The 14547-nt window shown below is 48.9% G+C and overlaps 1 protein-coding gene across 2 annotated transcripts; it reads left to right on the top strand.

Annotated features, from left to right (window-relative positions):
• Positions 1 to 907: 907 nt before the first annotated feature.
• Positions 908 to 14085, top strand: UBL7 (ubiquitin like 7). Of its 2 annotated transcripts, none has more exons than XM_057724691.1 (11): positions 908 to 1022; positions 2332 to 2544; positions 3466 to 3585; positions 7432 to 7514; positions 8314 to 8398; positions 8969 to 9026; positions 9737 to 9870; positions 10131 to 10180; positions 10426 to 10593; positions 11167 to 11289; positions 13836 to 14085. In XM_057724691.1, exons 2-11 carry the CDS (start codon positions 2361 to 2363, stop codon positions 13971 to 13973), a joined length of 1143 nt encoding a protein of 380 aa, XP_057580674.1. In that variant the 5' UTR covers positions 908 to 1022; positions 2332 to 2360; the 3' UTR covers positions 13974 to 14085. The 2 variants fall into 2 exon arrangements, with proteins under 2 accessions (XP_057580674.1, XP_057580675.1); XM_057724692.1 differs by having other exon boundaries at positions 984 to 1075.
• Positions 14086 to 14547: the final 462 nt, after the last annotated feature.

Genomic DNA, 14547 nt, shown 5'->3' with positions numbered 1-14547 from the left:
AGGACCAACCTCATTATTTTCTTATATTCTCCTGTTTTTTTGCTTTCCTTAGTCCTTGAATTAATTCCTCGAGTAGAGTTCAACCAGAATAGTTTGGCTAATCCTAACCTTTGTGCAAACACAATCTATTCTAACTGTGCGTCTAAAATACAGTCGGCCCTCGGTATCCGTGGGTTCCGCGTTCGAGGATACGGAGGGCCGACTGTACTACCCCATTTTTTATAAGGGATTTAAGTATCTGCGGATTTTGATATCCACGGGGGGTCCTGGAGAGTTCGGTGGAATTCCCCTTCCCGAACTGATTCTATGAATGACTTACATAAATCCCACCACTGCACGCTGGGGAGGACCAGGAACCCGGCTTGGTAACTTCTCTCACAGAACCAACTTTTAGAGGAAGTCATCGCTGGGTTCCCGGCATGCCCTCAAAGACAGGATCGCCACGAGAAGCCAGAGGCGAGGAGAACCAAAGAGGCTGACTTCATCCAAAGGCAGGCCGTTTTCCGGTGAGGGCCGCAGGGTTGGGGCGTGTCTGAAGAGGCCGCTCGGGAAAGGGCCCTCTGGGAGCGAAGGGTCGACGCGAGAGGGGATCTGGGGTCCGCGATGCGGCTGAGAGCCCGGCAGCGAACTGTCCACCTGCGGGGCTGTAAGGACCCGGCAGAACCGACGGACTCTGCACGCGTCCCCGGAAAGGGCGGGAATTGCGGGGCTGTAAACCTCACAGCATGCCTCGCTCTAGGGATCTGCGCCCTAGAACACTGACAGATGTACAACCCTCTCCCGCGAAAGCACTAAGACACCTCGCGCCGGAACTTTCAAACTGCAGATAAGCCACGCCTTCCCCGGAACCGGAAGCTTTGCAGCTAGCGCCACTTGCAGGCCGGCTATTTATAAAGGGGCGGAGGACGGCAGCTGGGACTGCAACTCCCAGAATGCAGCGCGGAGCTTCCTGTTTCCGGCGAGAGGATCCGAGTGAGTGTTTACGCCGGCGGCCCTGCGGCCGGGTTCCTTCCGCGGGACGGGTGAGGGCGCTGGGTCCCGGGCCGCGCGGGCTGGACGTGTGTTGATTTGTTAGGTTGGTCCCATGGGAGCGGTGGGGTCGTCATCCGAGAGATAGTGTCCCTGTCCCAATATTAACTATCAGTGACCTTGGGCCATTGACTTCACCTGAGTCTCGGTTGCTTCTTTTGTAATGTGTAGATGAGACTGTCTCAGGGAACAGTTGTGAGGATTAGATGAGATACGGTAGATTGAAAGACCTATTTCCTTCCCTGCGGTAAACCTGGAGATGGAAGGTTTGAGGATGCCTTAGGGTCTGCTGGGCAGCCTCGAAGCCTTTTCTTTCCTCTTCCAAAGAAGCCACTTTGGAAGCAATGATGATTATAAGAAGGGCTTGTCTTGCCTTACAAGATTCTTCCGCCCTCAGAGTTTCTGGGCACCCATAAGTACTGGATGTTGGAACAAAGACAGAAAACTCCAGTCTTTGCTTTCAAGGGCCTCTAAGAATGGAATGCGAGGGAGATTGAGAAGTAAATAGATATTTGTAACCCTTTGCCATGAGGGAATGTGACAACAATAGAGGGAAGAGAGGGGACAGAGGAGATTGTATGGGGGTTGGTCTTGATGGGAGTTTGCTTAGAGACCACAGAGGGAAGAGGATTTACATGCAGAGTTAGCAGATGAGCAGAGGTATAAAGTAGGGGAGAGCTTTGTTATCAATCCAGGTTTGGGGAGGGCGGGGCAGCCCAGTGCTCTTGGGGAGGGCGGGGCAGCCCAGCGCTCTTGGGGAGGAAGGCTGGCAGAGAGAACAGATGGGAATGTTTTTGAAAGCCAGGCTGTGGCGTTTAGACTTATTCATAGAGGTGGTTTGGAGTCATTGGAGGGATTCTAAGCAGAGGAGTGACTTGATCAGATCTGTGTTTTAAAATGATAAATGGATATTTGATAGGGAGAGGCCAGAGGCAGGGAGCTTGTTGTAAAGCTGTTGTGGTAGTTAAAGCAGGAGTTGATGAAGAAGCACACAGTGTTCGTAAGGGAGAGGGTTGGATGATCTCATTTGAACCTCACAACATTCCTATTAGCTGGGATGACATTTTTATGTCCACATTAAAGCTGAAGAAACTGAGGCTTAGAGACCTGAGGTTCCTTGCTGTCTGTCATAGAATGAGTGAAGAGAGGACCCCAGATTCTAGTTCTGGCCTCCTGATGCTGCATCCTGTGCTTTTGCAACAGTGTCACACTGAATTATCTTGCATTCAACCCCCTGGTGGGGTGAGGGTGGTGTAGGGTGGTGGTCTGTGCTTTAACCACTAAGGCTTTGTTCCTTTACAGGGAGAAAGAGAGAGCGCGAAAGAGAGAGGATGTCTCTCTCAGATTGGCACCTGGCGGTGAAGCTGGCTGACCAGCCACTTGCCCCCAAATCTATTCTTCAGTTGCCAGAGACGGAGCTTGGAGAATACTCACTGGGAGGCTATAGTATTTCATTTCTGAAGCAGCTTATTGCTGGTAAACTCCAGGAGTCTGTTCCAGACCCCGAGCTGATTGGTGAGCTTCTGTGGACTGGGGATGGGCTGCTGCTCTAATCTCTTTTGGGAAAGAATAATTCTGGAATTACAAGGGTAAATTAAGAGTTTGGGATTTGTTGTCTCATGTTAACACTCCAGGGAAGTGATTGTTGTTGGGTGAATAGAAACACAAATCATATCATAAAACTATTGGTTGCCATTTTAGTTGTACATGATACTGAACTGCTTTATCACAACGTTCCTTAATTATGACATTGTTGAATTCTTTCTCTGAAAGAGCAAGAATTTGATGTGCAAGGAGGAGCTGGCTAGGGAAAGCCCCTCAGTATATGGCGTTTGAGGTGGGTCTTAAGGGATGGTTAAAAGGATTTTTGTTTGGTTGGTTGACTAGAGGGAAGGCAGTGAAAAAGGAAAGATGGCAAAGGCATTCAAGGTGGAGAAAGAAGGAATTTAAATATAATTTCTTTTTTTCTCTCTTTTTTTTTTTCTGACCGCAGTGGCTTGTGGGATCTTAGTTCCCCGACCAGGGATTGAACCTGGGCCCTGGCATTTAATAATATAATTAAATTATATTATAAACGCAATGGTGTATAAACTGGCAAAATGGTATAAGCTGGCAAAAAGTGTGTTTTCAGTCATAAAAACATGGGGTTCATCCTTTTTTATTGTTGCATTTTCCCATTCATTTAAATTGAGCAGTCTTCATGATGTTAAACTCTGGAGTTTTCCAGTGTATAGATTCTGTATTTTATCAGTTTGTACTTGCCAACAATTGTTACTAAAATGTAAATTTTTAATTTAAAAGTAAGAGTACTTTTTAAAGTGTATGTCATTCTCTAGCCATCTGTCCAATCAAAATAAGATTCTTAGGGGACAAAAATAAATTGTTTTGAGGAGCAAAATATAAATGAGCAATTCTTTCTCCTTTTTTTTTTTAAAGATCTGATCTACTGTGGCCGGAAGCTAAAAGATGATCAGACCCTTGACTTCTATGGCATTCAGCCTGGGTCCACAGTCCATGTTCTGCGTAAATCCTGGCCTGAACCTGATCAGAAACCGGGTGAGAGAGTGTTGGCCCTTAGTCAGACTGGCAGAGCCTCTGTAAAATCTACAAGGGAGGGAGGGTCTGTGTGTTTTTGAGACAAGGGCCTGGGTAGAACAAAGGGGGGATTTATTGAGATGATAATAGAGGACATCTGTATTACTTTTTGGATTAGAGCACATTGATAAACAGTGCAATTTTGATCTTCTTGCTGCCAAGGTCACTAACAGAAGGGGAATTATTTCTCTACTTTTAAGTTCATCACCCACCGTTTTAATGAGGTGGGGAGTATGTGTCTCTTTAAACTCCTTTAGGGTAACAGTTTATTTCTCAGTGAACTTTGTATCTTTTTGTTGTTATTTTTGTTGTTCTCATTAGAAAAAAGCTGGAAACTCCTTGCCCTCCTCTCAGTGCTGTAGTGTATTCTCATGTTAGCAAATCTTCCCACAAACTGTTTCAGGCTGTGATTTGTTCGGTCACCTCACTCCTGCTGTACTGGTAAATTTATTTTCCTGAAGCTTGAAAATATTCGAACGGCATGAAAGTAGCTCTTGGAGAAAACATACAAAGCCTCTAATGCCTTTTTGACTTATTAATAAAAGGTGCTGCTTGGAATTCATAATTTAAATTTTGCATCTGTGTTTTAAAAGCCTCCCCAAGGATAAATCTCAGCTGTGTAAGAGATTAGCTTTGTTAAAAACCGACAGTTGGACATATTTTAATAATGTTCACAATTGCAGTGACTGGTTATCAGCTTGAAATTTTTCCTCTTTTCAATTCTAAATATAAAGGACAAAAAGATCTTCTTTTGTACCCTGATGGGAAATTAAAAAGAGAAAAGTAGTCTCTGACATCTGGGGGCTGGCCTGGCCTTCAGCTAGGCCTTGAAACATGAACAGTTTCACAGGTCACCAGCATTTACAAGGCCACTCACTCTGGGACCATAATGGATGAAGACAAAAACAAGATTCTTCTTATTCCTGAACAGAGACAAAAACCTGAACATTGTCCAAACTGCAGAAATGACCAAATATCCCTCTATCCTGACTATTATGAGTGATTGCTGCTTCTTTACCACTTATAGCTTTCATCTTGCTCTAGTTTTCCTTCCTTCTAGATAAGAATTATTAAGATACCTGATCATAAGATCACCTACACTTCCTGACAGCCTCCAATCCAGAGCAAAACCGTGCTTCCTTAAATTCTCCCCTCCAAGTCACCCAACCAAAGCCCAAACCCTATAAGTGCTTTCTGACATCTTCTTATTGAGTTGCCCCCACGGTTCTGGTGGTGTGCATTCTCTCTGTAAGAGCAGTAAATGCAACTTGCTCAACTGCAGGTGTGCAGAGACCGGAGGGGATTGGCAGAAGGAAAGCAGCTTTTGTTGCTTCTTCCAGCCAGATTGTTTCTCTTTGATATCTCATTTAATCATTACAGTGGCTCAGCAGGGTGGGTAACAGCATTAGCATTTTATAGAGGAAGCAAAAGAGGGTTAGAAAGGTATTTATTCAAGGTCACCTGCTTAGAAAATGAATGCAAGAGCTGGTATGTGAATCCAGGTTTTCCTGGCTCAAGAGCCATGTGCTTTCCATTGAGCTGGCTGCCTCCCACTTCCAAAGGATGAGATTAGCTCAGAGATGTTAAAGAGACAGCCATAACTCTTAGCTGATTATGGGCTTAAGATCTTAGTCCTTTTCATCCCCCCCCCCCCCCCCCCCCCCCCCCCCCCCCCCCCCGTCTGCCTGGAGATTTATTTTTGAAACAAACAGACTTTTTATTGGGAGGTGAAAATAAACTTTTAGATTTGAAAATAAACCTTTGTGACGGCATTTTAGATATTTCATCCTTGAGTGTTCTTCCAAAAGGAAGCACATTTCTTTTATCTCCCACCAGATTAGATCCTGTAGGAGGAGAAAGTGTCAGTTTCTTCCTTCCCACCTGGATCCCTTTGGTAGCTGTCTGCAGCGGGTTACAGATCCCTTTGGGATCTCACTTAGGGTTGCTGTTTGAGCAGGGGTGTGTACCCCCTGCTCCAGCCACAAAAATGACTTACTGTTCCTTTGAAGTACCTCGTTCTTATATCCTTCCATGCCTTTGTGATTGCTCTCACTTAGGCCTGGAATACCTTCTCCCCCCAGTAAACATCTGCTCTACCTTAAATACCCCTCTCAAGCATTCTCTTCTGGGAGGCAGCTCTGTGTGGTCCACCCTCTCAGTATTGGCTGTCCGCCTCCATGTTCCAATGCCCTCGCTGTGGTCCATGTCTCTGTTGAAGTCCTCAACATGGTATTGTGTGTGTGTGTGTTTGATCTAGTCTCATTTCTCCTATTAAGATTTCCTTGATGGCAGGGACTCTTACTTTTTGTGTTCCTGGGCCTTGCACAAAACAAGATTTACTCCAAAAGCGTGGAGTAAATGCTGAGCACAGATTTGTTGAATGAATAAACTAGATAATTTGCTTTGGGGGAGTATTTTTCAAGAGCCAGCCCTCATGATGAGAACTCTAGGCAAGGGTGTGGTTGCCATACTGAACCCTGGGGCTGCTGTTCTCCTTGCTGTGGGAATGGTGCCTCTGGAGTTGGGCAGTACATAGTCTATACAATCACAGGTTGCTGTCCTCGGTGAGGGTCACCACACTTTTAAAAGTGTGACTCAGGGTGGACTTCCTGCTGACTTCCTCGTCTTTTACCCAGATTTCTTTACCTATGAAATAGGCTGATGTCCTGAATAATAAAGTGACGAAGTAAAACTAAGGCAACTGCTAAACTTTCCTATATATATGAGTCATAGTGTCCAAAGATCAAAAAGGAGCTTTGAGTCCCAGTGACATGCTTGTTTTTGGACATGTGATGAGAGCTTGTTAAGAACCCTAGCAGCACAGTGTTTTCGTGGTCATTCTTGTATTTGTTTTTTTTTAATTTAATGTTTATTTATTTATTTATTTCATTTATTGGCTGTGTTGGGTCTTCAGGTTGCAGCGTGCAGGCTTTCTCTAGTTGTGTCAAATGGGGTTTACTCTTTGTTGTGCACGGGCTTCTCATTGCAGTGACGTCTCTTGTTGCGGAGCACGGGCTTTAGGCGCATGGGCTTTAGGCGCATGGGCTTCAGCAGTTGCAGCACGTGGACTCATTAGTTGTGGTTCATGGGGTCTAGAGCACAAGCTCAATAGTTGTGGCACACGGGCTTAGTTGCTCCACAGCACGTGGGATCTTCCTGGAGCAGGGATCGGACCCATGTCCCCTGCATTGGCAGGCGGTTTCTTAACCACTGTGCCACCAGGGAAGCCCTGTTTTTTTTAATCAAAATAACATTACAGAGGCCCGAAAGAAAATATCTCAAAGAAAATAGTTAGCCCTGATCCTGTCACCCTAGCTGTTCCCTTCCAGCCTTGGGCTGCATGCACACTGCCACATTTCACAAAGTTTTACTAGGGAATACACTTACAACTTTCTGTTCTATTTCTTCCTCTTAACATATTGTGTCAAAATAGCTCCATATTGTTCAGATGGCTGCAACACTTATTTTAAATCACTGCACAAAAGTCTACTGAGTTCATTATACCTTCTTCGTTTTCAAGTGTGAAAAGCCTAGAATTCCTGCAGTGGGATATTGATCAGAACAGTCTCTTCCTTGTGGTATGATTCTCCTCTGCTAGAACTTCAATTTGTTTATCTACCAAAGATGCTTAAAAGAGAGTGCAGTTTTCACATCTATGGCCTACATGTTTTTTTCTGATCGGGTGCGCATTCTTCTTGGGGTGATTGGGAAGAGAACTTGCATCTGTGCACTTGCTGAAGTGATGCTCTGCGTCTGCGGCGGGGTCAGGGCCCGGGTTGTCGGGTAACTTGAGTGTCTTGTCTCCAGAACCCGTGGACAAAGTGGCTGCTCTGAGGGAGTTCCGGGTGCTGCACACTGCCCTGCACAGCAGCTCCTCCTACAGGGAGGCGGTGAGTGTGTGCCAAGGCCCCTGTGAGACTCTTGTCAGGCCTCTTGGAGAGGGGTTGAACAGGAGTGGTGTAGGGAGGGAGCTGGAAGCCCGTTGCCATGGCTGCCAAGTGTTCCTTGGGGAATTTTTGCCGTGTCTGTGGGTCTCAGAAGAGCCCTGTCTTCCCCCGAAGAGGCTCTCAGCTGGGCATTGTTGGTTCCTTCTAATGATAATGTTACAACCTCTCCTGACATTGGCCTCATGGAATGAGTATGGTTACAGTCAAAGGAGCCACACAGTGTTTCTGCTGGGCCTTATTCTTTGACTTTGGCTGAACTGCCTGCCCACCATTCCTTACCAGGATCTCCTCACTGGGAAAACACACTGATGTCTTTTTGTAGGAGAGTTGATAAGCAAGATTAATACAGCTGCAAACTTCCATATATATATATATATATATATGTGTGTGTGTGTGTGAAATGGTAATTGTATGGAGATTGAAAAGGACTTTTGGAATCTAGAGAAACCTTTGTTATTGGGCTTATAATGAGAGCTTTTATTTTGGAAGCATTAGAACTGTAAATGGGGAAAGACCAGAAATTGAAGGTTTTCTGTGGTCTTGCTTTTCTATTGTTTGTTTCCCCTCCAGTAAGCCATGATCTCAGAGAAAAAAGAGGTCCATCTGTTTCCTGGGGTTATTGCTCCATTGTGGTGGTCTATGTGCAAGCACTCGGAGGGAGGAAGTGCTTCAGCGGAGTGTGGGTATTTGCTGAGTGCACTGAGCTAGTTGGAGTGCTCAGCCCGCCCCATTTCTCCCGCAGGTGTTTAAGATGCTCAGCAACAAGGAATCTCTGGATCAGATCATTGTGGCCACCCCAGGCCTCAGCAGTGACCCCATTGCTCTTGGTAAGTGCAAGGCCGAACTTAAGGAGATAGGAGCTGTTGGAGAAGGAGAAACCAGCAGAGGCAGTCACCTTAAAGAACCTTTGACCATCTTGTGACGAGTCACTGTTCTTGGGGTAGGCGGGGGAGTAATCCGGATGTGTTCCATATACGCAGCCCTCCAAGAGCTGTGAGTCCCACAGAGAAACCGCAGCCTAACTAACATCACAAATGAGACTGTGAGGAAGCCAAGTGGGGGCCGCAGTTAGCCCAAACCACAGCAATCAGGGAAGACTTCCTGCACACCTTGATGGATAAGGGAAGAACCCAGGGATAAGGGAAGAACCCAGAGATAAGGGGAAAAGAGGCTGGTGCACTGGTACGCAGTATGTAACCTAAGTGCGGGGGGCAAGTAGGGAGAAGATGGAGAGCACGTGGCTTGTGCTGCTGGTGCTCTGTTTCCCCCACTTCTCATGAGGGCCGCTTTCTAGTCTTGTGTCCCCGTTAAGTGGTTGCTCTGAGGCCTAGAGTCTCTTCTCCCCACTGGATCTGGCTAAACTTCTAGTCTCTGAGGGGAGCCTCCTTCTCCTTCAGGGGTTCTCCAGGACAAGGACCTCTTCTCTGTCTTTGCTGATCCCAGCATGCTTGATACGTAAGTATACCCATCTTATTAAGGGGACTCTACCTCTCCTCATGGTCGGGCCAGGAGCATAATTGTTGCCCTAGATTCTGCTCTTGGAGCCCATCTCCCACATCTGTCTTCTAAATGTGACAGGAGGTGAGAAGGAGCAAGGGCTGCGGGGGCAGTGGCAGAGCCCAAGGGCAGGGGCATGCAGAGATGGTGGGATGAAGCAGGGTTCTGAGGGAGGGGGCTTTGCAGGCCAGGCTCCGTTTAGATCTCATTCAGTAGATATTAGGGAGCCTTTGAAGAATTTTAAGCTGGGAAAGAAACAGGTGCATACGTCCCCAAATTTTAGAGCTGGAAGAGATAGTAGAGGTTGTGTCTCCTTATTTGCAAGTGAAGAAAACAGCCAAACCCTGGAAAGAAAAGGGACCTGTCAAACATTGCCTAGTGAAGTCATGGTGGAGTCAAGACCTGAGACCGACCCCTGAGCCTCCTGGGCTGTGCATGTCCCATCATGCATTGCTGGAGGGGATGGTGAAGCATCTGCAGGGAGCCTTGCTGTTGCTGGGGGCAGAGCAGCAGGAGGACAAGCCAATGGGAGGGAGGTGCTGAAGACTGGGAAATTTGAGGGCAGGCATGGGTGGCTTGGTTGTTGTGACAGGCACCCAGAACTCGTCATGGCCAAGGGTGCTCTTTCCTTCTTAGTCACCCTTGGTTTTCTTCCTGCCGCATCTCAGGTTGGTGCCTGCTCACCCGGCCCTGGTCAATGCCATTGTCCTGGTTCTGCACTCGGTGGCAGGCAGCACCCCGCTTCCGGGGGCCGACTCCTCTTCCCGGGGCATGCCTTCCAGCTCGTACCGGGACATGCCAGGTGAGCCCCTGGACAGCCGAACGCAGGCCCTGTTGGGAGCGGGCAGTGGCCCAGGGGTTGGCTTTCCTCTCAGCTATGTATAGTGCTGGCAGAGGGCGTTCCTTGGGAACTCTCGGTTTGAGTCAGGGAGTGCATCTGTCCTGTAATTTTCCAAGGGGAGAGATGCAAATATGAATTTGGAGAGTGACTAGAGCTGCGATTCTGGAGCTGCGCCTGTGCCTTCCTGTTCTTCCTCCTGAAATCTGTTCTCCCTCCTCCAGGTGGCTTCCTGTTTGAAGGGCTCTCTGATGATGAGGATGACTTTCACCCAGTAAGTGGCCTGGCTGCCTGCCATTTGGGGGAGATGGTGGTGGGGATGCCCCCCGCCCTGGGAGTTGGCACTCTGCCGCAGGGAGGTGGGCAGAGCCCTTTGGTGGCCCAGCTGTGTCACACTCTTGCTGTCTGAACCTGGCAGCTTGGGAAGTCTCCCCCAGAACTGTTCCTGGAGTGGGGTTGGGGTTCGTCTGGGAACGTCACGGGGCTGCTTCCCTGATCCTGGGTGTGTCCGTTGTCCAGAGTGCCCGGTCCACGCCCTCGAGCAGCACACCCAGCTCCCGCCCGGCTTCCCTGGGGTACAGCGGAGCTGCCGGGCCCCGGCCCATCACCCAGAGCGAGCTGGCCACTGCCCTGGCCCTGGCCAGCACTCCGGAGAGCAGCTCTCACACGCCAACTCCTGGCACCCAGGTATGGAGACAGGGTGGGAAGATCAAGGTCGGGCTCCCAAGGGAGAAGGTCCCAGTGGTAGAATGGATTGGCCTTAGCTGATTCTGGTGCTAGATCTGCTTTGAGCTGAACTCTACCTGGAGCCTCGGTGGGTTTCCCACTGCAGCTCAGGCGACCCCCCCTCACCTGCCTTTAAGGCTCAGAAGTCCGGGGTTCATCACAGGCCTGATTGACTCCTCCCAGCAGTTTGGAAGAACCTCCTGTCACGTAATCTGCCCTTACTTACCCCTGAAAGTAGCCAGACACCACAGGCTTAAGCATTCTTGGTGATGGTCACGCCAGCTTCCAAGGAGCGCTGGGGTCCTAAGCTGGGTCAGGGGCCCCATTCCATCTCCCTGGAGCAAAAGAGAACAGAACCTTTGCTGCCCACATAGAGAGCTTTTAGGTACCTCTCTGTGGTTGTCTCATGGAGGCCCCTGCTGGGAGGCAGTCACTGCGCACCCAGGGGCACCCTGGGGTGATGTGACAGCGGTTGGTATGTGCTGGGAGCTTGAGGTGGCTCTGAGCGTGGCGCTGACCGTGGTTTGTCTCTAGGGCCATTCCTCAGGGACCTCCCCTATGTCCTCCAGCGTCCAGTCAGGGACGCCCATCACCAACGATCTCTTCAGCCAAGCCCTACAGCATGCCCTGCAGGCCTCCGGGCAGCCCAGCCTTCAGGTCAGTCTTCCCCACTCCTGACGTTCACACAGCATCTGAGTTACTTTGGACACTGAGCTTTTTTCTGCTCCCTGGAGGCCCTTCCCTCTTGGCGTGCTTTGCTCCAGGAGCAGCTGGGGCGTGGCAGTGTGACAGGAGAGGATGTTCCCAGCAAGGGCTGTTGTCCCTGTGGCTTCCACTCCTGCACCCAGTAACCACGGCCTGGCTCCACTGACTGCCTGGCTTAGACCCTTGTGGCAGTTTTAGTTGAGGAGTCACTCATCCGTTCTGTGAGTGTTGCCTGAGCCTTGAGCATGTGTGTACCAGGCCTGGATGCAGCTCCCGGGGTAGGGACGAGCCAGCCCTCATCCCTGCGGTGGAGGGGCGCCAGGCAGTTACTAAACTGATGGAGCAAGAGGGCGAGAAGCCCAGCCGAGGCTTGAGGTAAGGGCCTAGGTCAGGCACAACTTTCCCCAGGAAGGGGTGTTTGGCCTGACTGTCAGAGAATTAGTTAGAGGCTAGCCAGGCAGGGAAGGGGGTGTTTGGTTGAGGGCGTGTGGTGTTCAGGCAGAGGCAGCCACCTTTTCGAAGGAATGTAGAGGTACAGGTGACAAACTCAAATCGGCAAGACCAGAGGCGATGTCCTTGTGTGGATGCTCCTGGGATGGAGCAGAGGAAAGGAGGGCAGGAGCCTGAGTGAGGGCCTTGAGTGCCTGCATAAGGAGAGTAGGCTTGTCCTGTGGTCACCAGGGAGCCACGGAAGATATTAAGCAGTGAGTGACACCGTCTCCCCTGCGTCATGGAACGTGGGCGCTTAGCTTGCCGCTCAGTGCGTGACCCGAGGGGCTCACATTCTGCTGCACGCCTCTGCGCACACACTCTTTGCTGCACTCTGCTTCCTCTGCTCCTAAGCCTGGAGTGTGAAAGTCATTTCTGGAACTTGTCCACGGTCATAAAGCCATTAAGTGATAGAGACAGGGTCAGGCCAGTGTGGTTTTCGCTACCCCACGTGGCCCTGGTGGACGGTGAGGGAACGGGAGCAGGACCCGTGGACAGCTGGTCTTTTCCGTTCCCTCATCTTCCGCTGATGTCTGTTCAGTCTGCTCTCTAGCTCAGAAGCTTTCATGTCTCCACCTGGCCTGTAAAATGAATTTGAGTTGGTTTGTGTGGTTATTTATTTATTTATTTATTTAAAAAAATTTTTTATCTACTTATTTATTTGGCTGCATGGGTTCTTAGTTGCAGCTTGCAGGATCTTTAGTTGCAGCATGTGGGATCTAGTTCCCTGACCAGGGATTGAACCCGGGCCCCCTGTGTTGGGAGTGTGGAGTCTTAACCACTGGACCACCTGGAAGTCCCTGTGTGGTTTTTTGAAAGCCTTCACATGCTCAGCCTTGCCTGCCTGCTTCTCTGAATTTGCATTTCATGCCCACTGCCTTCTCCTTCCCACAGTGTGGCATGTCCTTTCCCCTAAGGTCTGCATGTCCTTCTTCATGAGATAGAGATACTGATGAAGCTTTGAAAATACTTTAAATTTCTTTAAATCCTTATAGTAGAGAAGGCCTTTCATAGCTCAAAAGTCAAAATCGAGAAAGCATTGTATAAAGAGTAAAATATATTTCGAGTTCATAAATGTGAATATTTCTGCATAGCAAATCAAGCCAAACCAACCAAACCAACCAACCAACCAAACAAAAAACAAGCAAAGGCTGAAAGCTAATAACAAACTGGGAAAGAAATCTGCACATATTATACAAAGGGCAAAACCTCTCTGGACTGTAGAAGTTCTAGTGATTTAGGACCAACAACCCCACAGAAAAATGGGCAAAAGATATGAACAGACTATTCATGAAAAAGGAAGTCCAGATGGCCCGTAAAGCTGTGTAATTCCTTGCAGTCCCATTTCTCAAAATTTATCCTGGAGATGTATGTGCATGTAGAGAGTGACATTTGTACAGAATCAGTCACTGCAGTGTTGTTTGTAATGGCAAAGATTGGAAACAGCCCAGTTGTGGTACATTTCAGGACATCCACAAGTTGGAATGTTATATCGTTATTAAAAAGTTTTTCATGTATTGGCATAGAGAGCTCTCTAGGATACATTAATATGTTAGAAAAAAAAGGAGGGTATAAGAAGAGGGTAAATATAGGAATATATATCCATATTTCCTCAAAGAAAATAGATTGTCAGGGGTAGGGAGGGGAGTAGATGAGAGTGAGACTTTTCATACTAAGAAACAAAGTTAATTAAAAATTTACCCTGCCCCCCATTTGTGTGTGTGTGTGTTTGTGTGTGTCTACACATACAGCAGGAATCTTTTGAAATGTAGACACTGAGTACTTTGTGCTTTCTCTTTTGATCCTTTTTTATTGGAAAAACTTGTAATGTGTCCTCTAAACCCTCAGGCCTTCCTTGTAGCCCTCCTAGAAGCGCTGTGTTGTGTGGAACTTCACGTCAGCAACTTTACTGGAGGAACCCACCTTCCTCTCTCCTCCTGAAAGGACAGACATAAGCAAGTCTCTGTAGGATCCTAACTAACAGCTTCTGCCTGCCTGTCTTTCTGCAGAGCCAGTGGCAGCCCCAGCTGCAGCAGCTGCGTGACATGGGCATCCAGGATGATGAGCTGAGCCTGCGGGCCCTGCAGGCCACCGGGGGGGACATCCAAGCAGCCCTGGAGCTCATCTTTGCCGGAGGAGCCCCATGAACTCCCTGCCCCTCCTGAGCCCCCAGCAAGCTGCCAAGCTGGCTGCCCATGGGAAGCACTCTTGAAGGTGCCCCATCTCTCCTCTCCCCAATACACCTGATGGTCAACCTTCCGCTTTGTCCAGTGCTTGGCCTTTCTGGCTGATCTGAGCTGGTGGAGGCAGTGGGCAAGCATGGTGTGCGGGTTTTGGTGCCGTGGCAAAAGGGACTACAGCTGCTTCTGGGCCCTGGATGGGGCCAGAGATGCTGGATCCACGTCCTGAGATGCTGTGTGATGCCCACCCTGTTTTTTTTGGCAGAAGTTTCCAGTGATAGCCCCCCAGACCCTTTGGTGCTTTGGGTGTGGCATCCTCAGGATGTGCCCAAGGACGGCTGCCCAGTCTCCGGGGTGGCTGCTGTGTCACAGCTGTAGCCAAAAGAGGCTTGTGCTTCTGAGATGACCAGTCTGAGGAGTGGCCAGGTGGACGTCCAGGGGGAGCAGGTCGGGAAAGCTCACCCTCCACATCGCTCCCTATCCCAAAGGCTTTTAAAAGATTCCTTGTCCCTCCCCTGGCCTGCTCTCACCAGGCACTCTC

The sequence above is a fragment of the Hippopotamus amphibius genome, chromosome 2 (genome assembly GCF_030028045.1).
Source record: "Hippopotamus amphibius kiboko isolate mHipAmp2 chromosome 2, mHipAmp2.hap2, whole genome shotgun sequence".
NCBI lineage: Eukaryota > Metazoa > Chordata > Mammalia > Artiodactyla > Hippopotamidae > Hippopotamus > Hippopotamus amphibius.
Note: the sequence above shows the minus strand (reverse complement) of the source record. Positions and strands in the feature narration are given on the sequence as shown.